The 23,578-nt window shown below is 50.1% G+C and overlaps 7 protein-coding genes across 7 annotated transcripts; 4 read left to right on the top strand and 3 right to left on the bottom strand.

Moving 5' to 3' along the window:
* Window positions 1-2,329: 2,329 nt before the first annotated feature.
* On the bottom strand, window positions 2,330-4,084 carry BKA55DRAFT_220155 (uncharacterized protein). Its single transcript, XM_046185235.1, has 3 exons — window positions 3,313-4,084; window positions 2,631-3,246; window positions 2,330-2,552 (listed from the first exon to the last, which is right to left on the bottom strand). Exons 1-3 carry the CDS (start codon window positions 3,934-3,936, stop codon window positions 2,464-2,466), a joined length of 1,329 nt encoding a protein of 442 aa, XP_046053457.1. The 5' UTR covers window positions 3,937-4,084; the 3' UTR covers window positions 2,330-2,463.
* A 2,531-nt stretch (window positions 4,085-6,615) lies between these two features.
* BKA55DRAFT_220748 (uncharacterized protein) lies at window positions 6,616-7,387 on the top strand. The gene has a single exon (XM_046185237.1). The coding sequence runs from the start codon at window positions 6,831-6,833 to the stop codon at window positions 7,296-7,298; it is 468 nt and encodes a 155-aa protein (XP_046053458.1). The 5' UTR covers window positions 6,616-6,830; the 3' UTR covers window positions 7,299-7,387.
* A 432-nt stretch (window positions 7,388-7,819) lies between these two features.
* On the bottom strand, window positions 7,820-8,258 carry BKA55DRAFT_220750 (uncharacterized protein). The gene has a single exon (XM_046185238.1). The coding sequence runs from the start codon at window positions 8,218-8,220 to the stop codon at window positions 7,948-7,950; it is 273 nt and encodes a 90-aa protein (XP_046053459.1). The 5' UTR covers window positions 8,221-8,258; the 3' UTR covers window positions 7,820-7,947.
* Window positions 8,259-15,887: 7,629 nt separating this feature from the next.
* Window positions 15,888-16,709, top strand: BKA55DRAFT_220253 (uncharacterized protein). The gene has a single exon (XM_046185236.1). The coding sequence runs from the start codon at window positions 16,084-16,086 to the stop codon at window positions 16,495-16,497; it is 414 nt and encodes a 137-aa protein (XP_046053460.1). The 5' UTR covers window positions 15,888-16,083; the 3' UTR covers window positions 16,498-16,709.
* A 1,408-nt stretch (window positions 16,710-18,117) lies between these two features.
* Window positions 18,118-19,598, top strand: BKA55DRAFT_556865 (uncharacterized protein). Its single transcript, XM_046191739.1, has 3 exons — window positions 18,118-18,559; window positions 18,629-19,518; window positions 19,576-19,598. The coding sequence occupies exons 1-2, from the start codon at window positions 18,431-18,433 to the stop codon at window positions 19,145-19,147; spliced, it is 648 nt and encodes a 215-aa protein (XP_046053461.1). The 5' UTR covers window positions 18,118-18,430; the 3' UTR covers window positions 19,148-19,518; window positions 19,576-19,598.
* Window positions 19,599-20,538: 940 nt separating this feature from the next.
* BKA55DRAFT_534692 (histidine phosphatase superfamily) lies at window positions 20,539-21,603 on the bottom strand (the record flags this gene model as incomplete). Its single annotated transcript, XM_046189616.1, has 4 exons — window positions 20,539-20,617; window positions 20,673-20,891; window positions 20,970-21,233; window positions 21,425-21,603. The coding sequence occupies 4 exons, from the start codon at window positions 21,601-21,603 to the stop codon at window positions 20,539-20,541; spliced, it is 741 nt and encodes a 246-aa protein (XP_046053462.1).
* A 1,440-nt stretch (window positions 21,604-23,043) lies between these two features.
* On the top strand, window positions 23,044-23,395 carry BKA55DRAFT_685218 (uncharacterized protein; the record flags this gene model as incomplete). Its single annotated transcript, XM_046198757.1, has 2 exons — window positions 23,044-23,172; window positions 23,225-23,395. 2 exons carry the CDS (start codon window positions 23,044-23,046, stop codon window positions 23,393-23,395), a joined length of 300 nt encoding a protein of 99 aa, XP_046053463.1.
* Window positions 23,396-23,578: the final 183 nt, after the last annotated feature.

Below are 23,578 nucleotides of genomic sequence, written 5' to 3' on the forward strand. Positions count from 1 at the left end.
TGAACTTGGCTTGAATTGGATTGTCAACACTAAGGTCAACGGTTTGATAGACAGCCGCAGAAAGCCTCCCCTCTAGCCTACTGTTCTTAGCCTGCCGTAGTCTCTTCTCCAGAAACTACTGTAACTAACCCATTACCCGTTGCATCAGCCAGCCATGGTCAGTCCACTACTGCAATGGACCACACTGTTCTGTATGTATGTATGTATGTATGCATGCCGCGAGGCTGCATTTCAAGATGCAATTCATGACCGAGTCCAGGCTCTTACTCTTATTGTCTAGGTAGTGGTCAATATCATCTCTAACCATGTGGATCGGATCTAATCGACTCTATGTTTGTCTCTTCTCTCTGCCTGCCCTACCCCTCTCTTAGCATCCTCCATTCTCTCACCTACATCTTCTATCTGCATCTTATCCCACCGCTCTTCGTAAACCACACCAAGAGAGCTAGACTGCTGGAGGTCTCCATAACAAACAAAGAGCCGCCTGTACAGTTCGCGTCCCCCCGCCATTCCATCCCATCCCATCCCTTCCCTCCCCTTCCCTCCTCTTCTCTTCTCTTAATCAGCCGTCAATTAGTCAAAGGCAAACGCCGTTTCTGTCCCTTGGGCGATACTGGCTCAAATAATGTGCTGTAATGTCCCTACGGCCCCCCAAACCTTACTACTGTAAACGCCTTTCCCGCTTCCGTTCCCCAAACTCTCAGGTACATGCACTCTAATAACTGCCCATGTCGTACGTACGTATATCATCATCAAATTCAAAAGCATTTTACTGTACCTACTCCCTCCCACTGAATAATACTTACCCTTGTAAATCTCAACGGTATCTGCCGCGTATCCGCCGGGAGTCTTCGGGTGACACTTGATGAACCTCGCATCTTGCTCGCCCAATCCCCTCTAAGACTGTTCTGTTCGGTTCATACTGTACTGTAGAAGACCTCCTCTCCTCCCCTCTCTGAGAGGCCTGTTCCCTGATCCCTAGCCTGCTAGGTAGCTCTAGTTGCTAGCTCTTAGTCTTTCTTTTGTCCCTGCCACTTAGTCCCTGGCTCCTTGCCTTGCAAGACCTTACCTGTTCTCTTTCAGTTTCTCCTCTTGTCTCCTCATCCCCTCTCCAGCTTTGTGCATCTCCGCTTACTCGACACTTCCTCTTTAGGTAGCTTAGTGTAATACATTGACAATCAACCACTGGTTCCAAACTCCGTCCCTCAGTTGTTAAGTCCATAGGCAGTAATTTCGGTTGGCTTGATTTTAGTGTATCACGTAAACACATTCAGTACTGTCAGTGCCTACTCCAAGGCCATCTGTTGGTTGTGCCTTTGAATCTTGAGCCACTCATTGGCTCGTTTTCCCTTCTCCGCCCGGGCTTGCGCCTGTAAGAAACCAATCATTAGCTGAGCACAGTGGAGACAAGAGCCTAATCACCGAGTCCAGTCCAACAGACAGAGATGAGCTCGACGAGACGGGACGAGACCATACAGGCAGGCAAATGTCTTTTCAACATGAAATGCCCTTGAATCACAAGCCATATCACATCATGTACGAGTCTTGATCAAATTCTCAACAATAATTCTGTTTATACATGGTTGTCACCCTATTGGATTTGACCATCGCGATCAGTACTCAAGTGCGTAGGCAAAAAAAACAAAAAAAAAAAGTGAAAAGTAATCTTCAGAATCACCCCCGCATCCTTTGCTATCATCCTCCTCACGTAGCCCTGAGCTCGCTGACTCTGTTTGGCATGTTATCTTCTCCTCCAGCACCTTTTGCTAGCATCTGGCTTTTCTCTTTCCTCCAGTCTCCAGAACCCCCACCCTTAAACATAACACGAGGCCATATCGCTACGGCTTTCGTTCTCTCTACCCAATTGGCAACAATAGCAGAAGAGATAACACAACCAACTCAATCAAATGTACAAACGTGACAAAGCATCAGCATAAACAAAACAAAACCGTATGGTGCCGTGAGGCTATCCGTCTTTCCTGGAAACACATAGTGGCCGACCGATTAAAAATAATACAACGACTTCGCAGTGGTTGCTTTTTCGGGCAAATTCTTTCCCCCTTCGAGAAACGAACAGTCTGTCAAGGACAATTCACATAAATCAAGTTCCGCATAACAACAAGTCCAGTAAACCATGAGAACCGAACGGAGGGGTTGTTTGTTGCCAAACTCGCGTCTTTTTCTAGATCCTGACATCTTGTCCTGTATTTGTTATCGCGATCCCCCTCCGCCTGCTGTTTTCTTTTTCCTCCTCAGTTGAGCCACGCTCCTGTCACTTCCCGGTCAACGAAAATGTAGGCGTGTAATCGATTCGGAAAGGGTATTAAAAACAATGCATTCGTCATCAACTTGTCGGTAGCCTTCCAGCGGAAACCAACAGACTCTTCGGCAAGCGTTGTCATATATAATTCCGACCCTCTCCGTTGACGTGTCCGGCAGCGTCAACTCTCACCTGCAATCCCCTCAGCGGCTGACATCTCGTCGTGCGCCAGGTTGACCAGGTGCAGGTCGGTTGAGCCTGTCAATCATAGTCTTGTCGATATCGCTTTTATCTACCAAATTGCTCAGACTCATGATCGATGCATTTCCCCCTTGGGACTGCTGTCCCTGTCTCGCGGGGGTGGACGCACCACTTGATCCATTTTGGCCGGTCGGGGAACGACCGCCGGGTGCAGAAGCTGCATAACTACCAGTTGTTGCAGCTTGAGGCAAACTGCCGCTCGTTGGGTTTCGTGGGCTCTGTCTTGCACCTTGATACGGAGGGTACCCCACCCCACCTGGGCTGCTGTGGTTTGAAAATTCTGCTGGAGACCTTCTGCGCGGGTCTTCGTCCACGGCACTTCGTGGCGGAGGCAGTCTGTAGCCTTCATCCTGTTCTTCTGACGTCCTGCGACGCCGTCGCCCTGCAAGCTGGCTACCGTCATCAGTTCTCGCATCGCCATAAGACGAGAAAGATTCTGTGGGTGACTGGACAGGTGCGTAGTAGTTCCCAGGAGGGGGAGGGGCACTAGAATGCTGATAAGCAGCATGAGGCGGTGGAGGTGCCGGGACTGTGCCTGGTGCCAGTGGTTGCCCGTAGGCACCGAAAAGTTGAGTGCCTGGGGGTACACCTCCTGGGAGCGCTGACACGGGGATAAAAGCTGTCGAGCTTGAAGAAGATACGGGTTGAAAGATACATTCTTGGTTCATACGGGCGCAATTCTGGCACTTGCCACCAGGGGCGCTCTGGTAGCCGCTGCAGCGGATCTATAGATAGTCAGCATTTTTTGAGCGGCAATGGAACAATCCTCAAACACCGCGTCAGTCACAAACCTTTCTCTTCCGGCAATATCTACAAGCAATTGAAGTTCGTTGTCGTGGGGCTGCCTGTGTCAAAGGAGGCGCATTGCCATGTCCGACTGGGGGGTATTCATAGACACCAGCGGGGATGTGACGGTAGCCTGGGTGGCCATTTGGCGGTGGGGGTCCTGGAGGAGGAGGTTGTCCACGGTAGTAGGCATAGTAGGGATCCGTGCCATACGGCTCTTGCCCGTATGGTGGACGGCGGTCATCGTAATAGCCACCTCGTTGGTCCGGCGGAGGAGGAGGATAGGCCGAAGATCGGGGGTCAGATTGCGGCTGCAAAGGCGGGAGGTACTGTTGAGGTTGACCGGGCGGAGGCTGATGGCCGGGAGGAGGGTAACCATTGACGGTATTGGGAGATGCGTATCGCGGGTCGGCAGGATAGCCACGTCCCGGAGCTGCAGGCGGCGGGCCGTAGCCGCGAGAGTCGTGGATAGAGGGCAAAGTAACTGAAGTAGCCATGCTGGACGGAGGAGCGTCGGAAGGCCGCTGCGCGGTATCCGGCGGAGGAGGATAGTGTGACTGGGGTCGGGAGTGAGTGTCTTCTGGGCGGCTCTGCTGGGGATACTCTTTTCGGTAGCTGTCGTCGGCCATGCTATGTTGAGGCGCAAAGGGCCGCAGACGGGCAGATGCGGTCAGCGACGATGATACCAAATGCGTGCAGGTGAATGAGCTGAGGGACGTTTCTGCGACTGGGCATTTGGCGGTGGAAATAATCCAAGACCAAGTCGAAGTGGAGGGAAGAGGAAATGGTCAAGTAATCTAAACTGAGTCGTCGAGATCCTGGTCTGGCTTTTACTCTCTTGACTTGTCGCGCGTGTCTTGTGCCTACTGTCTTGTAGGCCGACGGGATGACCGATTGCTGCGAGTCAAGAATGAGTGACTGAGTGTATGTCTCGGCGGGAGATGACAGCAAATTCCACGAGGTCTTGGAACCGCAATCCAAAGCCTGGCCTGACAGAGGTTCTGGTTCCTGAGAGGCGGAGGAGGGTGAAAATGGTCTCTGACGTGGGCGGGAAGAGTGCGGCAGGACAGGCCGACAATTATAGCGAGGGAGGGAAGGGATGGGAGGAACCTCCGATCCAATCTGATCCACGTCGACGGTGTACGTGCGTGGGAGGAACCAGGAACCACCCAACCGTAAATGGAGCCTGGGGTTTTTGGGGATTGTGGATTGTGGATTTGCTTTGAGAGGACTGGGATTTGAGACTTGGTACTGGGGGTGAGGGAAGAAAAAATAAATAAAAGAGGGGACACTTCTGGGCCCTTTTTTTTTTCTTCCTTTCCCTTTTTCTTGGGGGTGCGGAAATAGTCAGGTGAGAGACAAAATATGTACTGTCTCCCTCCTACTGCTGTCTGTCTCGCTGTGCGTGTCTGCAAGAGGAGATATCTCCCCCCCCAAAAAAAAACCAAACAAAAAAAAAAGCGTTTGTCGATCGACGTGAGATTGAGATATGTTTGACGCCCCGAATAGAAACGGGAAGAGCGTGGTTTGTCCTCGTTTGAGCGACCTTCCTTCTTTTTTTTTGTAACTTTGTTTCTTTTTCCTTCACGGGTGACAACAGTACAAACAAGGTGCCATCCCCTGAACCAACGTCAAACAGGAATGAGATTCCGGCTTTAATAATGGTGTTTTGGTTGCACTTGATGGGAATGTTGATGGTGAAGAGAGAAGGTTGCAAGTGGAGAGTTGAAGGATTGAGAGGATATGTATGATGGAAAAGTAAGATGGGAAGGTGAGGGAGAGTTGGTCGGTGTTAAGGTGAGGGTAAGGTAAATTCAGGGCAGGTGCTATACCTACCACGTCAAGCTACAGGTAAGGTATCTCTCTCTCAGAAGGTGCCCTCATCCCATGCAATTGCGGCGACAGGGAAGTGGGGAGCTAATGGTAGGGGATGAAGGGGTGTGAGTCTAACGAGAGCGACTAAGAGAGGGTTTGTGCGAGGGGCCAGGCGCAGGTGCAGCGTGGTGTAGTGTAGTGCGCAGTGTAGTGTAGTGCAGTGCAGTAGTAGTAGGAAGGAAGGGGGGTTTCTTAGGGTGAGATGTTGTGTGGATTGACCGACTGAACTGACGGACTGACTGGCAGGGCAGTGGCGGAAGGCCAGGGCGGGAGTAAGTTAATGGGACGGATGGGCCGGTGTCGTGCCGTTCCCAGGGAACCGGCCCCAGCTAGTGGAGGTAGTTAGCAGGGCACCTCATGGCCCAAAAACCAAAAAACCACTTTAGGGACAGCTCCCGTCCTCGGGGTACTGTAGTGCACTGTATCTAGGTACTGAGGTAGGCAAGCCCCTAAGGTTAGGTTCCTTAGTAGCTGACCTGGTACCTAAGGTACCGTACCCGCTGCAGCCCGAGCAGCCTGCCCTGTCCTGAGTTTAGCCCAGGTACTGTACCCAGGAGCCAGGCTGCCAGGCCAGTTCGACTAATTATTAGGTTAGAAGCAAACCTACGAGTATGGGCAAGATGAGACTGCATTAACGATCATGGTCTCAGCCAAGTCTCCATACAATACAGTACAGTATGGACGGCAAAACGCCTAACAAAAACTAAGCTGCACAAGCGCCTATTCTGATACAAGCTATCGATCTTTCAATGGTAGACTATATTTAACAAACTTCCAAAGAGGCAGGCAATAAGAACTAGATGTAAAGGAAACAAAGCATAGAATCGGGCCCAGGGCGTTTCTGGCGTTAAGGTCAAGGACTAGAAGCCAGCCCGGCCCGGGAGATGAAAAGACCAGCTGAGCACGTACCAGACTGATTGCAACGGAGTGGACTGCCTTGAGAACCACTGACGGGTAGAATAACTACCTAGTGCCTATAAGTAGTCGTAAAATCTGGAAGCCTGAGATCCGCGAACAAGTTGAGGTTAGCCAAGTGACAATGGCAAGTCTGTACCTACACAGATAGTCATCGACGCCTCGAGGAACGGACCGTAAGCGATTGGCCCAGCATGTATCGCAACGCAACGCAGCGCACCGCATCGTCTTTGTTCTTTTGGACCAGGGCCGCAATTCAAACAGAGGACGCGACACAATAGAAGATTGCTTCCTCCTTGACATGCATCCTTGATTCAATAAGAGACAAGCACAAAAGAGGCTTTCTGTGGGGAGTTGGAGATCCTTGGAGGTGCGCAAGGCTATTGCCTCCAGGCACTGGGCCTATCAACCGATCCTCTGGGACTCTGCCCTCGTCGTGCCGAGCCTCTGAAGCGTCAGAGGGCGGAAAAGCAAGGCAGCGGATAACAGTTATCAATAAGGGTAATTGCAGAGACCAAACAAGTCTCAGACCATAATATTAACGCAAAGTAAAGATTAATAAGCGAGGGGCAAGAGAAATATGCTTGGACATTGGGCTCTTCTCCCGGCTGGAATGTCCACCGACAACCACATCTCAACGGGCACGGCACCTCCCTCTCGCGTGTCTTGTCTCTAGGCATTGCCTGATGGGCCTACTGAGACCCTTAGACTATGTTCTTCAATCAGATTGATCATGTCTTGGCCTGACCGTCCACGCCCGTGGCTGTCGACTAGCTCTTCTTGCCTGTTCAAGCTCATTGTATTCGTGTTGCTCCATTCCCTCGGCCCATTTTGTGTATCAACTCATCCAATTTCACAACAGAGACATGTCGTATGGGAGAGGACACAGTCAGACACAAGTCCTCGGCATAAACCCATTCAGACTGATGCAGACTTGCCAGTCAGTACATATCCAAAAATGGCACACCCGCAAAAGCGCGGCAATTCAAGGTTTAATTCCCGTAGTTGTAAAGATCAAAATGCCACAAGGTTCGTTCAACGCCCGTCGTTTGCCGCCTCAATTAGCAATAGTCACGAGGCCAAAGGTTTGGTGGGTTGGTGCTTTTCGAAAGAGGCACAAACCAGATATGGATGCAAATCCAGGCGGGGACATGACCGAAGATACATAACTAAGAACAATAACACAACGCCTGTGTTTTAGCAATATGTGAAATTTGTTCTCGCCTCTCGCGTAAGGCCAGAGTGAAATATTTCGATTGGCGTCCAAGTAAAAGGATTTCCAGGTGAGGGGTTCTTTATTAGCGTCGTGGTTTGACATCCAATGTTGCTGTTGCTGCCAATCTTGTGTGCTCATGCGTTCCAGCGGTTTGGAAAAGGTTCAGCATATCAAGGCTGAGGCATGACCAGGGAACAGAGCGTAGGGCGCAGCAGCACAAAGCGTCACAGGATATAAAATGCTGGGTCTTTCTGAGCGTGTGTACAGAAGCACCAACAGCATGTGGGTAGTATGTACGAATACCGCATCCTCTGTGTATTGTCTGGCGTCAAATGGGCCGAACCACACACGCCCGACACCATCTCGTCCTTCAATCATGACTTGGCTGTAGCATAATTGCTGGTACCTTACAGCAGTCGAGGGGTAAACAGCCGAGGCGGCGACCCAAGCGGTAGTGGATCCATCTGACCAAGGAGATGCTGGGCAAGTCCAGCTGGTGTTTGATTCCGTTCAGAGCAAAGCTCCAAGCGTCTCAGCCGCATGAATGCATCCCTCAATAGATGAGAGATGCGAGTAACTACTATGTATGATGGCTGGACAAACGCCGGATCCGCCTACAAGGCAAGCCCAGGTCTTAAAAATTAGCTGGCAAAACAAAAGATGTTTCTCCTCGAGTGCGTACGTGCGCTGGCAAGCATCTTTGTGGATCACTCTCTAACCAGGGAGAACAAACATTGTGAGCTTTGCACACACAAAAAAAGGGAAAAGGGTGGCCCGTTTGTGAGAGTCGTGGTTGATAGACGTACGTAAGAGTTGGGCAGGTGGGCATTGATAGCCTGGGAATGGCCGAACCTATCAGAGGCAAGATGCACCCGGAGCTCAGAAAGCGACTTGCTAGATGTGGCATCAGCCTGGTTAGGACATCGTATCCAACCAAGTCAGAGGATATGAGTGAAGCAATGGAAGCCGAGAGGCTCTATAATGTTTCCCATGCCTAGAAACATACATACATCGTGAAGGTAGTCCGCTGAGTTGAACTCATAACTGGGAAAACTGCCCAATCATGAATCAGTGTAACGCTGCTGGGGCTATCGTCCATCTCGTTAGAAACAGGGACAGAACAATAGATGCTGTCAGGGCGTTGCACTGCGCGAACGAATGGTTTGGGGTTTCTAGAGCCCCGAACCTTGGGCCGCTGCGTGTTCTGGGGTTCTGCGCTTGTTCCCGACGGCGGGTTGCAGAGGCGGCCGCAGGATGCATTGTGAGTGTGTGCCAGATGTTTTGGGTGCTATGCGTAGCCTCTCAGAGGGGTAGGTCTATGAATGATGATGATGATACTGGCAGTTTGAGCATGAGTGTGAAAACGACCCCGACCCTGGTAACAGTCGTGGGACCTGGCTGCTGGGCTCGCTTGGTGGACCTCGGTGCGGCGGATTCGAGCCTTGGACGACGATAGTGGAAATGGCCGACGCAATTAGTTAGTTAGTGTTCCTTTTCATGCGAATCCCTTGTATGTATCATTCATGCAACTCAACCGCTTTCTGCTTCGTGCAGTGGTCTCGTCTGCTCCCTTGCAATTCACTATTTCAGGCCCTCTGTATGAATCTACTCTTTTTCTGTGTCACTTCAGTGTTTCTTGCCCACTCGTTATTCAGTGCTCTTCAAGATCACTCTTGAGTCATATCAGCAGAGTTGGTAAAGCTTATCTATCCCTTCGATGTCGAAGCCAGCGAGAACGATTGGCTCGACGGGCCTCGCTTTTTAGACGAATATGTTGGTCCATGAAGGCCAACCTCCTCCATTGGTGATTTCGTCTGTAAAAATTGCTGTTGTCCTTTGACAAAACTTGAACATAAGTTGGTGAGAACGAACTGGGAAATGATGCATGACGACTTTCTGAGATGACATGAACAGGGCCAAGGTCTCGCCAATGATCGCGGCTGCACGGCGCTGGGTTACCTGGGACGGTCCGGCCTGCGTTGGTGCTGTAAGCTACCTTAGGATCCTGGGACGCTGAAACGCTGGGACCATGCCAGTCCTCATCCATTCAAACTCCATGACCGATTTCATTCTTGGGTATCTGCTGCCAGAGCCTCTGCCACACTACTTACTGTCGGTGAATTGACGTTAGACAGAAAGGAAAATGTACATGTTTGTGACAATCATTACCGTCGCAGTATCGCACACTTTTCTATGTATGGCCAACTCGTTGACCAAGTATTAATGGAGTACTTTTTGAAAAAGGTACTACCGTCAAGATCCAGCCATTGCACTGGACCCCACGGCCAAGTGGCGTGCCGCTCTCGTACAGTAGTCCCCGGAGAAAGAAACGACGCCTCGGTGCAGATAGGTATTTATTTATGGCAGATACGAACGAACAGATTCATATCACTCATGCTACCCTTCTTAGCTTGCTTGAACGCGGGGTCAGTCGAGAGGAGATGGTATGCTGCGGGACAAGCAAAGAGCTGACACGCAGTTATCGGCAAGCTATGAGTTGCGTTTGCTCACCGCTATGTAGGTCACCACAGGAGCTCTCGACAGTCAAACATTAGGCTATGCAATGCGACATGCGTGAAGTACCGCATAAGTATCCTAACAAGATATGGCCTGTCTGTAATAATTGATTCAGTTATGCGGTGAGCATCTGTGTCGTTTGTTGTATGGCATCAGGTCGGTGATTCGGAGAGGGAAAAAAGAAAAAAGTGATTTGTGCGAGCAGTTCCATGACTGGTTAATCCCACTCACAGCATGCTTGATAAATTATGTGATCTGATGCACACCGTGGTAGTAATCGACCGAGATGATCCGCTTTGCTGATGCTTACTTTCGAATTTGTCTACTCTGCATCGTGCCAGCCAGGCAGCAAATAGGTTGGCAGGCAGGAAAATTGGCTAGATGTCAAAAGTCAACGTGATGTGACTCGGCACTGCTCGTACAAGGACTCACTCCCAGTGGTGTTGTCGAAAGTACAACTCAGTTTAAATCGTGTTGTACAAATGAAAACGCTACCCTGCGTCGTTTGATGCTGTTTGAAGTGCACGCAGACATCATGCTCGGGGCAGCAGTATTGTCTGGAAACGGATCAAGGGGGGCTAAATGCAACGGCTTTGCTTATCAACGCATGTTTTGTATGGTGTAGAGGTGTAGAGCATGCCGTTGTGATGATGATGATTGAATACTTGATCCGGAGCCACGAGACAGTAAACGTCGGTTACCGTTAACCCCACCAAGAGCTCGTCATTTGGGTGCCATCTATCCGTAAATGCACTGCGGTTCAACCCGCAACTCTCGAGATAGCGCCGGGCTTGACAACCAAACGCGCTGTATAACCCTGGACATGCACGAGGTATTAGCCAGCGTGGTCCATCTGTTCATCCCTGCTTCATCGTCCATGTGCCTTCGATGTTTTTTGGACTTTCTTGGGTTGGTGCCCCTCCCTGACAGGGACCAGGTGACGAGCATCCACACGACTCATGCAGGTCGACGCTCAGCTCCACGCTCACTCATCGGCGCCAGAGTTGGCTTGAAATAAGCAACCAGTCAGACACGAGGAAGCACACAGTACGGCTTCAGACAAACCCAATAGAACGGCTGCCCTGCGCTTTAGATCGGGTCATAGCACACTGTCTTGACTGCTCATGGGAAAAAGCATTGGTATGTATGCATGTCCGATGACCCCTCTCAAACATTCATTGCCTTCGAGGTCACCCCTTGGTCCAAATATGGTTTCGTTTGTATGATTATGCAGCCCTCCACACGGCATAAGTTACTTTGCCTGAAAATACTGAAGGTTGTATAGATGATGCTGATTGGTGTGTTGGCTTGAAGCCAGTTTGGACTTGGCCCTCGTACTGACGAGGTGGTGCGGAGAAGTTTTTTTTTTTTTTTTTTTTTTTTTTTTGCGGGATCCGATAGTCTTCCACCAAATCTTCAAGTTACTCGGGCTAGAGGCATTTTCGCATGCTGGATGGTGTTGGTGTTGAAGCGAGATGATTGCCGATCATTATGAGATCCAGTGGCTGATACAAGCCGCAAGTCGGCAGCCTAACCACAAACGCATACAGAAATACAGCGACATGTGGCCATCTCATCATCTTGTTTGAGGCAAAAGCCATGTATATGATGGCAGAATCAAGGCCCCGATCGCGGAGCTGACCACAACGAATTGGAAGCAGAGCCACAAATCTGATAGACAACACCGTGACACCTAGTTTAAGTGACAAGTAAATTGACCGACAAGTCGAATCCTCTGATGAGACAAGCCTGGGGTCAAAGTCTATCATTGGTCAGTCCTCCGACCGCACCAAATCGCTGGATGCCGGATCGTTGCGTGTCACGAACGCTGACGGTGGAGCAAGTCTCCGATTCTCTGGAAACTGGGACAGAAATCTGGGCGCTATCAGAGACGGTGCTTGTTCAAGTGACTTGCAGTGAGCCAATCAGGGGCGTAACCCGTCTTTCTATCCCTAGCCACATCCAAGGCACGGGAGCGGCGGGCTTCTTTAGCTTTGGGCAATGAAATTCTGTTTCGAAGGGGGGTGCCTTGTATTTGCGGAGCATCAAGTCAATCCATGAACACTTATCAGCTGAAAACCCGCAGCCACTGTTCCTCTTTGTATGAGAAGTCAGGACATAGGCAAAAGAGAGAATGTGGATGTGTCTGTGCTGCGATTGCATCCCTTGCCGCAACAACCTGGCCATTAGCATCATGCGTGTGTGGGATGGGCCAACACGTCACTTGCGTCAGATTACAGTATCAACGAGCGCAGTAGGCCGAGGCCCCAAAAGTTTGGTAAAAACGCATATCGGGGAATCGATTTCGTGAGAACAGGCACGGATATGGCCTGAGCCGTTCACAGAAAAGGCTCTTCCCGTCCCGACCATGTACACCCGAGCCTTCCTTCGCCATGCCGCTGGCCTTCCTATTCGCCGGCCGTGCAGAATTTGTCAATGACCTTGTCAAATAATACCGACCAGCACTGCACGATGTTACGTTTTTGCTTGCTCGTGCATGACGATATGCATCTTCTATGTCTGCAGGATGTCCAATCTCACGCCTTGGTGTTAGGGTTGCCGGACCATACAGTTCTGAAGGAAGCTGGCTTAGCCATATTCAGATTGCTGACCGCTAAATACCGGAGTCGAGCTCTCTTTAATGCCTCTGCCCTTCGGTTCATGGTATTGCTCTTGACCACAAACAAGCCTATGGGGGCGTTCATTTGGCCAGCTCGGTTAAATCAGTGAGTCAATCAGCACCAAATGACCTTCTGCCTGTTCTCGGTACGATGCAGGAAAGGCTTGAAGGATGCCAACCCAGGAGATCCTCACAACAAAGTGAGGCGAGTTGGCCGGTTTTAGCCAAGAATAATAATCCATGGCGAACGCAATCAAGGCTGGTAGCAAATGCGAGTTTGTGATTCAATTGTCGGTAAGCAACCAGTGCAACAGACAGGTATCGTCGCGGCATGAACTGGCAGAGTGCCAAAATTGACGCAGTGGTGTCGGGTTTCTTGGTGGGCCTGGCTGGGGTGGTCTGAGCCATACGGGGCATGCGGCTTCTAGGTGCGCATCGGGCCGCAAGGGCTGTCCCGTCCGAAGGAAGGGACGGGTTTTTGAAGGGAGACAACTTTGACCAACCCGGCAAGCCGCGTCAAGTCTGCTTCACGTGAAAAGACTCCAGCCGTGAATGGACAGAAGCTGCAAGTCAACCATGAGTCGTCAGAAGCCATCATAGAGAGGATCAACGATCGCTAACACTGGCGAATCTTGGCTACAAGGGGCCTTGTACTGGGGCATCATGCCCAGGCTTGACAAAGGTGTTGCAATTTAGTCGTTTCATCTTTTGCCAGCCTCCCAACGTTGATGTTCATCCTGCAGCAGACGTGGTGCGCTAGACTCAGGCGGACATGGAATGCGTGACCAGGATGTACATTGCACCGAGACATTCGGCTGCCGAGCCCAATAGCCCAATGCCGAAGCACAAAACCAGTGAGTATGAGAATGTATGCACAATAGCTGTAGTTAGATGGCGCTGTGCTGTTGATGCATTTGCATGGGCGAGTTTTGATCCATCTGAAGAACTGGAGCAGAGTGTTGATGAGGCCCTGGTACATACCAGATGAGCGGAGCTGCCAATCCCTGTCGATTATGACTTTGTTTTGTTGGAGAGATTACGAAGGAAGCTGACCTATCAGAGCGCCGGTCTTTCTCCTGTCGACAGCCTGATCATTGAGCTTTCTTTCGCTGGCCCCTAACAAGGAAGAAGAAGAAACCAGGGCCTTAGCCAAGTCAATCATCACAACAACAACAACTATTCCATGCCTGAAACGAGAGACTTATCTGCCAGGGGCCCTGCAAACATTGATGGTCGAATAAAAACGACCGGATGGGATCCCGGAATATCCTTGGCTTCTTGATCGTCGCTCACATGATCGATTCTGGCTGCAGGGAAATCTGTTGAGGCACTGTGACAGTGGATTTGCAGGTAGGCGGGCAACGTTGACAGGGCTTACTCCTAAATCCCTATGCATAGGTACCTGTTCGAATAGAAGATCGAAAGAAAATACAAGTCAACTGGGGTAACAAATGATAATAAGTATTGGATTGGATGTTTTGTCTTGTCGCGTCAGCTACAATGGAAATAGGATGTGGACTGGCCCTAAGCTGAGTGCATTGGATCCCTGTCGCTCCGTTCTTGACAGTCGTTGGTTGCTCGTTGCCACTGCAAATTTCTGAAAACAAGAATCATAACTCTCTCAGGCAACAAAATATCCAAGAATAAATGGTTGACTCAAGAAGGAAAGTCAGTAGACTTTTTGAGGCTCGTTGGTTTGTTGAAATATTGGAGGCGTATCACTTGAGAAAGTGAACATTGCGGCTCGGGCACGGGCGGTGACGGAAGGAGGGGACATGAGGTAATCTGTAAGCACGTTTGATTTCAGTGGTACCTTCCAACTGCTAACCATCTGTCATGATATGCCACCTTCTTTTTCAATATCGCGCTTTCCGTGGAATGGGAACGGGAAGCTTCTTGCCTGAGATGCGAGGCACCTTATCATATTAATCAAAAGATTCGCAGCAAAGACTCTTGGTTCTTTCAACACACCCTTTTCCTTGGTTCAGATCTCAATCGGACGGACTCCTTCAATTGCTGGGAAGGTGTTTTCTTGCCGTGTCTCAATTTAACCTTGCTTTTCCCTTGTTTCCCTGGTACCAATAATAAGCGCAGATTGGGGCAGCCCCTTCGACTCGACGATCTCTGTCCGGCACACAGTACATACCACCAACAGCTACCGCATGCAATGGGTCGACAGAAAACGGGCCGGGCCATAGAGTTCAAGAGTCCACTCTACGATGAGGGCCAATCAATAACATACATGCAGCAATCGCGAGGGTCTAACGCCGCCAAAGCGTCACTTGAGAAACGATCGATAATCCACTTCAGTACCAAAGTCCTCATTACAAAGAAGACTCATAGCCTTGTCGTGGAGTAAGGTGAGATACGATCAGTGCCAAGAACCGGAAAGAAGCAACGACCTCATAATCATGCGGGAAAGCTGATGTATATTATATGTAGCTATTGATGTATGATTCACCATGGAAGTAGGCTAACACTACGAATCTGACCAATGCTGACAGCCTGCAAAACAGTCGGCCAATGGAAACACAAGCAAAGTTGAGGTCCAACAACTAAGACATTTGCTCTGATGTGCAGCGCTCTGTAAAGCCTATGCACTGATGCAGGCATCCAGAGTTGGCACAAAATTCAGTTTTGGGGTTGTACCAGATCTTTTGGCAACAGCCAAACAGCAATACAGCCAAATCTAACGTTATCACGTCGACAAACTCTCTTATTTCCACAAAAGCCAAGTCAAATACCTAGGCCGCAGTGATGTTCAGGCTGTCCCGATTCCCCGGGGCTGGTGTCAAGATTGACATTGCGGCTTGCACCATAAGCTGCCGTCACGCTCGCTTGTCACAGTTTCGACTCCATCTGGAGGGTCCACCTCCAAAGGCTGGCTGAGGCAAGGCCCGGTCCGCCAATCGCACACGTCGGCCAATAATCACGTGAGTCAGAGCTCATGCGGAAGATCCTTGCTAGCTCGAGTAGGCTGCATGTCTCCCGCAATCAGTCCCAGTTTTCCTCGGGCGCCGTGGCTTTAATGGTCGGGCCGCCATACCTTAATGAGACAGGCGAGGCTACCGTCTCATGGACTTGATTGCTTGTTGACTTGCAACAAAATAATGGAGGGGGGTCAGCCCAGGGGTGCGCCAAGAAAAGTCGAGCAGTCATATTTTTTTTTAAATGGCGTGGCAGCGACCCAAATATCTGGCACTCCTGACCGCTAACAAAAATAAATATACAACACTGCATGCAGAAGGAATTCTGGGCCTGGAGGGGAGGGGGGAAAACAACGGGAGCAAGGGTTGACGGCTGCAACTACAGTTGCATCCATCCAGCAAAGCCTGCCACGTCGCAATTTCACGGCGCGGCACGGTCGCTGGACACTTCGCGCCATCCCGGGGCTGCATGTCATCCTGCGCCCTCAAAGACCCGGGTACACAATTACAGTGCGAATTTAGTAACAGGAGCGCAGAACCCGATTTCTTTGCCAATATTGGAAAAGAAGCCGCCGTCAGTCAGCCCCTTGTCACTTCCGCTTCGATCCCCTCTTCGGCAAAGGAGCAAGCCAATTATTGCCGTGTCCCAGCCAATGCGAGCCTAGTCCACACCTCAATTCCTCAAACAGAAGAGACTTGAAGAAATATGTTACGGGCCGTTTGGTGCATCGTTTGTACGTACATGTGTGACGTGACACTGGCCTCAAGATACAGCACCACGAAGCAAGCAAGAGGTGTTCTTTGTCCAGGTACTATCGCACCACGAGACCTCGCCTGCATGCACGGCGACCTGCAGGCTGAAGAATGCGCGTTGATCTGGCCTGGAGTGCCATTTTATGACGAGACGGGAACGGGGCCCCTGCGAGAAGACACGCCCCGGGTTTATTCTTTGCTCTGCTTCAATTTGATGATGAATACAATACACCTTGCATTTGTTGTGGTGCCAATTGTCTCGGTCTTGGTCCAGCGAATTCTCATCCATCGCAGGTTCAGCCAGCCCAACCGCGATTGTGTCTCCGTTGAGCGGGTCCAAACAACGTTCGATGCCGGCCACCAGTGATTAAGGCGACCAGCAAAAGAACGGGTAAGAACTGGTCTTGAGCGCCGTCACGGAAGACCTTCTGCCGAATCTCGAGGTGCCGTGAATCCCGGCATACGGAGCAAGACTTTGGTGAAGCTGGCAACCCCCCGGTACCAGAAAAATTGTATTTTGCCATGGCAGTTAAGCGGTGAGGTGGTCGATCTGACTACAATACTCCGTATGCATCCATCCGACATTTGCATTCCTTTTTATCTGCAGAGATCATCGTTTTCATTCGCTTGCATTGTGACGGGCTCGTATCCCAGTCGGGCGGGCGAAACGACTTTGGTGAAATTATTATCTGCACACTCATAAGACATACAAGCAGTGATAGAGTGGCCAGAGTGGTCAACAAAAGAACTGCCGGCCAGGGGCAGGAAACAGACCTGAGACAGTAGGTAGATGCACATCGCCTTTCCTGGAATGACCTATCTGCTGCAGCACTCGAGATGCATCGTTGTTACCGCTTCAAAAGAAAGGAGCTGCTGCGGGATGGTATCATCCCTTGCAGGCCCGGCGATCAGCGTTGGGCGAGATGAAACCCCGCCCTTTCTTCTCTTTGGGCTTTGTGCATAGCAAGGCTCACAAGGCGGGATGCCAACTCGTACCACTTTGCTGGTTAGACGGCTGCATGGCCCTGGGCACCGTGACACCTGGGACATGAGGAATGGGATGGGGGATGGGGAATGCCTGCAGTTGACCGTTTACATGACTATTCCTTGGTTACAATACGACTACGACTGTGATCACTGACTGTCATGTACTTTTCGATACGTACTATGCCTTATTGTACCTTCAGTGCACCCCTCGCGGTTGGCGGACCGGTGCGCTCGTGCAGCCGCAGGATCACGGATCACCCGCAATTCGATCCTGGTTTGTTAGGCCAAACGTTTCTCTACAGCACGTACCCAGTCAAATCCTCAAGCACGGCCTGTCCAAGACGGCCACGTTTGTTGTCGAGGCATCTGCAGTGTTCTACAATGAGCGGATCATTGAATGGCTGCCGTATCACTCGAATCCCGACAGGTTGAGGAACATGTTTCATCAACCACCGAGTGCAAGTTGTACCGCGCCGTTTGTTGCGGTGTAGTTGCTATCAATGGATCGAGCTTGGCTCCGTGTCTCTAATTAACGGGCGGGAGATATTGCTGCGCTGTTTACTCCTGTCGTCATAGAGCCAAACTGCATTACCAGTATCAGAACAGCCCTCGACCAAGTGCGGGGTCTTTCTCTTTGGTCGGCGACTTGATAATGGACGGCGGAGATATCGTCAAAACTCTGCGAACATATGTCTGCGACACGAAATTAACTGCCCGAAAAGTCCCCGCTGCAACTTGTATAAGACAGCCAAACTGAGAAGTCGACAGAATTTTGTCTTACACCGCATCAACCGCATTCGACTCTCCGTGAAACCACGTCCGGACTCTCGACAGGTACCGTTTGTCTTATGCGACCATACTTGCTCCTCCTCCTGTACAACTTGGTCACTGTTTCACCTAACACTGATCCCGACCTTGCAACCATGGCCGACGTCGTATCCGAAAACCAGGCTTATTTTGGGTGCGTATAATGAATGAGCGTTTGGTTTTTGTACTGGATGATCATCGCCAACCCGTTTGACTGTATGCGGTTTGCTTATTGGTAGTCATTTGTTATGCTCCATGTTAGCAGAGCACACTGCGACAAGCGATGCAGTGCCACACAACTCATTCAAGTCCGTCGCTAATGTAGCACAATTACAGAAAGATCGCCACCGAGTATGACCAGCGCAATGCGGATGCGATTGTGCAGTTAGAGCGCGGCATCCAGGAGAGGATTCCCTTCATTGGCGTCAAGCAAGATGCCAGGTTGCTAGACTACGCTTGTGGCACCGGCATGCTTTCGAGGGTGGGAGTTTCCCCTCCTGGGAGAGATGAGCTCCGAGACGTTGAATTGGACTGACAATGAGTTACAGGTCTTAGCACCGCATACGAGTGAGGCTATAGGCATTGACTTGTCGGAGGAAATGGTTAAGGTGTACAACGCCCAAGCTCAAAGCCAAGTTAGTACTAACCACCAATCCATCACATGGGCATGGGCTCGTAGACTCCAATATCCTAACAGCATGCAGGGCTCTTCCCGCCAAGCCTATCAAGGCAATCTGGCTGATCCTAAGGACCCCTCCCCTACAGCCTTTGCTAATAGCAAGTTCTTCGATTTCGAAGTTGCAGGCGTGGGGCTCGGATTCCACCACTTTGACAAGCCTGATCTAGCTTCCAAGAAATTGGCTGAGCGCCTCAAACCAGGCGGTGTCCTCTTCATCATTGACTTTGTTGCCCATAAGATAGACCCCAAGGATGCCGCCCTGCGTGGTATAACACATCATGGGTTTACTGAGGATGAGATCAAGAAGATGTTTGAGGACGCTGGACTTACAGACTTTGCTTACCAAGAGCTCCCGGAGCCTATCACATTCAAGGATTGTCACAGCCATGATCATGGCCACGGACATGGGCACAGCCATGGTCATAATCACGAGCACAATGAGAGCAATCACGGCGGCAGTGGGGAACATGGTCATGGCCATGGCGAGAAAAAGGGCTCAACTACGACTAAGAGGATATTTATTGCCAGAGCGTCAAAGCCATAAAAGAGTGTCTACGAGGACTGCTTCGTCTGCCCTTCAACAATGGACCGTCGAGCATTAGAGACAAGATATGACCTTCAGGTGCATACCAGAGCAATCTCATACGGTGTTGATAGTTTACACTACGCAAGCTGCCAATGGCCGTCGTTCCGATATTCGGCTTCCCAAAGCTGACACAGAATGTCTTGTTGAGTATCATTACTTGGCTGGATAGATATCAAGACATACTTACAACTCTGATTACACAATATCCGTCCAACTGGGTGTCTCATACATGATCAATTATAATTCCTAGTAAATTTGGCAATCTGAAGCCATCTACAGCTGTCGGGGCCAAAGCCTGACTGTCCAGGGTACCCAGCTCTCCCAGTACTCCTACTAACGTTACATCAGCCACCTGACACTGGAATGAAGATCGAGACTCAATCTCACATTAAAGCCCAATTACAGCCCAGAAACACCCCTTCAGACCCAACAGTCCGGTCATGCTTTGGTAAAACAGCCGTTCGTGACCGGAGGCTACTACTAGTCCGGCGTGGATAAGTCAGCCCTTTGCCCTAGCAACAGACTCAATATCCGAAGAAACCTCTCCCTTCAAGCCTTCCTCACACCCTTATACTCAACTGGACCGTCCCGTCCCGCCCTTGCGGTCGAAGCAAACCTTGTCCAGAGGGGGGACTGTAAGTTATGGTGTGCGGATGCATTCTTCCGGTAGCAGCCAAGCCACTTTTGATGTCAAGGGATGAAGTGAACCATTCTTGACACATTAGTCGATGGAGTTGAAGTAGGCTATTGGAAATTAGAAATGTCGTCTTTAGAAGAGAAGAGACGGAGGAAAATGGCTTGTCCGGGGCGGCGCGATCCCGTGTCTGGTAGGCGGGAAAGGGATATCATGTGAGTGTCGCCCCTTCAGCCTCATCCGCGCTTCCAGAACGCCCATAACAAGGGTCGCCCAAGTCGTGCGACAAGGCTTTGCCCTATTGAAGTACTTTTGCACACGCCCTTTATTTTTGAGAGGCATTTGGGTTGATCTTGGTAAATGAGTGTGAAACAGACTTGCTTGTTGACGCCAGTGCCACCGAACGGAGGTCTGGTCATTTCCGTCGAAAGCGCCAGCTCAAGTGCGAAAGATACGTATCGATGACATTAGCCCTTCCGCTGTCTGTGCGAGGCCAGCTTCGATTATTGAAACGTCTGTTGGTCGTGTCGTGACTGAGTGATGCAATGTCATTAGCGTCTGATCGTCGGGGGATTATGTATTACCGTCCCTGGACTAGGGGGGACTTGGCTCAGCTGTTGGTGCGATCCGAGGACATGTTCATCAAATAATCAATTCTATGCTCTAAGAAATCATCTGGGCGCCAATGCCTGAAAGATTTGATCTAGGATAGCGGTTAATCTTGACCGTCAAGTTCAACAACAAAAGCGCCGCCGAGTAGAAGGGCCGGCTCTTCGATTCTATGATGCTCGTAGCTTGTATATTGTCAGTAAACTTGGTTCATAGAGGAAATAAGCTGCCTCGACTGACCTGAGAGTTCCAACACCACCTGCCTCCAATAAGAAAGTTGGTCCTTCTCGTAAAGCGTAGCCAGCCCATCTCATAGCAAAGGCACGTAAGATGTGACCATGAGCCACAAGTAAAACGTCACCACATTGATCGCTTCCTTTGTCCATGGCTGGCTTGTGATATTTCTCACGAATCTCCTCTATTAATTGGTCAAGTCTTCTGGTGACATCGTGAGGAGCCCTATGATAGTGTTAGATGGAACGGCTGTTGGACGGTGATGTTCAGATATAGGGTAAACAAAGTTAGCCAGATACTCACTCCCCGCCAGGACATCCATCCTTCCAGATGTCCCAAGATCCTTTGATCCCTTGTTCAGCTCTGATTTTACGAATCTCAGGTGTTGTGATTCCTTCGTAGTCACCGTAGTCCCATTCCCGGATGTAGTCCGTGACCTCAACCTCGGCTTCACATTGAAGGCCAGTACCATCAGGAGCGCCGTGAGGTGTCCAAGGAAGAGGACGTCTCAGTCCAAGGTTGAGAAGTTCAAATGTGCGTTGGGCACGTTTCCGCGGTGAAACGTAACTGGGCGACGTATTAGCTTGCTCGAGATCAAACAAATTAACTGATGGTTGGTGATAAGGCGACATAGTGTAATTACGAAACCGCAGCCGTTTCTTAGAAGACTTCGGTGCAAAAGTCTTCCTATGGTTGGCCTCCCCGGAATACTCTCGTACTGAATGTTCGGGAACCATCCTCTGTCGAGGGAGACTTACATGTGAGCAATCTTCTTTGGGGCAATGAGACGATCCGGCCCAACAAGAGCCTTTCCTGTAGCTCTAACACGCTTCTCGCCATTGGCAGTGAGAGGGATATCAGTCAAGCCAGTGTGACGACCATCAAGCGACCATTCTGTCTCGCCGTGGCGAATAAGAAAGACACGCGGAGTCGACATGTTTGGAGTTTGATGTGAATGTTTGAGGATTCACTTGAATCTAAGGCAACTACCAGTGTCCAATGTCTGAATATATCAAGTCTGTGAGGGTCTGAAAACTTCTGCATCAGGTGTCAGCCATGCTTCTCGAGTGGTCAGAAGGAATATGATCTGACGTGACTGTGGCCTGGTGATGGCGGGGTTAAACGAACCACATCGAAGTTTTGTGAGGTATTGCGGATGAAATGGAAGCAGCGGATATCCAATTTACACAAAAAGACTTTATTTGGGCAAGAAAATAAAGACGAAAACAACTCCTCAGAAAAGGAGGAGAAAAGATGGGGAATGGAGTATCTCCAACCTTGATTTTGGTGTTGAAGATGAAGTGGATGGATTACGTTTGGGTGACAAACCCCGCTGTCTCATCAGTCAGGTACCATGAGGAGCGGCACCTTCCGCGTCTTCCATTGACGTTCTTTCAACGTAAACATTCGCCCATATTTGGAAAGAACCGACAAGGTAGTCAGTCTCTCAGGGTCCTTCTTGCAGGATAAATGCCATTGTTATTATCCGGCGGCCGCTTTTGTCGCTTGCTTAATAGTGGTTGAAATTACTTACGCACGTTCCGTTGGGTATCAACTTGCGTCTTTGGTCTTTGCTTACAGTAAGTATTACGCTGGAATATGGCTCAAGATGGAATAATGGGTGAAACAATAAGTGAAACTCTTCATCCTCACGATAACACGTTAACCAACAATACGAGGAGTAAATAAACAGTCGTAAATCTTATTCTCGTCAGGTGCAAATACTCCAAAATGTGATTCGTGAGTCTCGATAAGCTCACCCATTGCTGTTCCTTCTGTACGAATACCAGAAACCCTTCCAATTCTTTGATCTCTGGCCTTCTTTGTTCGTCTCCTTGGAATCTAACTCTTCACCTTCTGAACCTACAATGTCAAGTCAAATCTTCATAATCTTACCAATCCTTACCAATATTTTACTGACTTCCTCTGACCTCAACCTACCTTAAGCTGTGACATCAGCGACACCTCATTCCCCCACGATGCCCCTCATCCCCACTACAACTGCAGTCTCAGCTGCAGCCTGCTTAGTAAGGCCACCGCTACCGCAAAAGATCCACTCGGCGCCCAACCTCCGTGACGCCGATAATTCTTCCTCCGCCGCGACCCGGCGATCCGCCTCCGATTCTATTGAAGATCCGACGCCGTCGACTCCTCCGATTGAGCTTCAATTCCTTGCTCCCAGATCGAAAATCTCGTCTCCACTACCGTCCAGCCAGTCACGGCCGACCCTAAGCTCCACGAATTGGCCTTCCACGACATCAGGTTCATATTTTACCTCTCACAAGCTGTCACGTCGACAACGCAGTAAGCTTTCAGAAGAGATCTGGAAGGGATACTGGTGACACATACAATCTCCCGGGCGACAATAATTCATACTATGGCGGTGCGTCAGTGGACAAGACAAGAAAAGTTCAAGCGCGGTGTTTGGGCCGTTGCCTTCGCAGCGTGCATTTTTGCCGGCACCATCACAGGCGCACAACTAAAGACGGATAATGAGAAGAAAGAGGTAAAATGGACAAAAGAGACCCCAAAAGTAATATGGCTAATTACTGAGATAGGCTATTCAAGAGTTCCGGGCGACATCCCCCAACGAACAAATAGCTGCCCTCCTATCCCAACGAAAATCTCTGGTATCACAAAAGGCTGTTCTCCAAAGAAAAATGGACGCCTTCGAAGTCCGTGTCAAGGAACGCGAGGCTGAGAAGGCAAGAAAAGAGGAAAGCCCATGAACATGGCAAGATCATAGGATTGGTGCTGTTGTACTAGTATGTTGTAACTCTATGAGCATCTTATTGGGAACGAAGCATAGGCGTTATGGGTGGTTCAAAAGTGGTTCGCTGGACACGAACATCTGTTTAGCATACATTATAGAGAGGCTTGAGAGTAAACTATAGATTCGAAGCTTCCATCGA

This window comes from Fusarium redolens, assembly GCF_020744475.1.
Source record: "Fusarium redolens strain MPI-CAGE-AT-0023 chromosome Unknown BKA55scaffold_3, whole genome shotgun sequence".
In the NCBI taxonomy this organism is placed as follows: Eukaryota; Fungi; Ascomycota; class Sordariomycetes; order Hypocreales; family Nectriaceae; genus Fusarium; species Fusarium redolens.

What these genes read in the sequence shown, in the direction of transcription:
- BKA55DRAFT_556865 (XM_046191739.1), top strand. Translation starts at nt 18,431, where the DNA reads ATGAGCTCCGAGACGTTGAATTGGACTGACAATGAGTTACAGGTCTTA. An exon ending in ACGCCCAAGCTCAAAGCCAA is followed by an intron (nt 18,560 to 18,628) that starts GTTAGTACTAAC and finishes AACAGCATGCAG; the next exon opens with GGCTCTTCCCGCCAAGCCTA.
- BKA55DRAFT_220748 (XM_046185237.1), top strand. Translation starts at nt 6,831, where the DNA reads ATGTCTTGGCCTGACCGTCCACGCCCGTGGCTGTCGACTAGCTCTTCT.
- BKA55DRAFT_220750 (XM_046185238.1), bottom strand. Translation starts at nt 8,220, where the DNA reads ATGCCACATCTAGCAAGTCGCTTTCTGAGCTCCGGGTGCATCTTGCCT.
- BKA55DRAFT_220253 (XM_046185236.1), top strand. Translation starts at nt 16,084, where the DNA reads ATGTTACGGGCCGTTTGGTGCATCGTTTGTACGTACATGTGTGACGTG.
- BKA55DRAFT_220155 (XM_046185235.1), bottom strand. Translation starts at nt 3,936, where the DNA reads ATGGCCGACGACAGCTACCGAAAAGAGTATCCCCAGCAGAGCCGCCCA. An exon ending in GATATTGCCGGAAGAGAAAG is followed by an intron (nt 3,247 to 3,312) that starts GTTTGTGACTGA and finishes GACTATCTATAG; the next exon opens with ATCCGCTGCAGCGGCTACCA. An exon ending in CGGCCAAAATGGATCAAGTG is followed by an intron (nt 2,553 to 2,630) that starts GTGCGTCCACCC and finishes GCAATTTGGTAG; the next exon opens with ATAAAAGCGATATCGACAAG.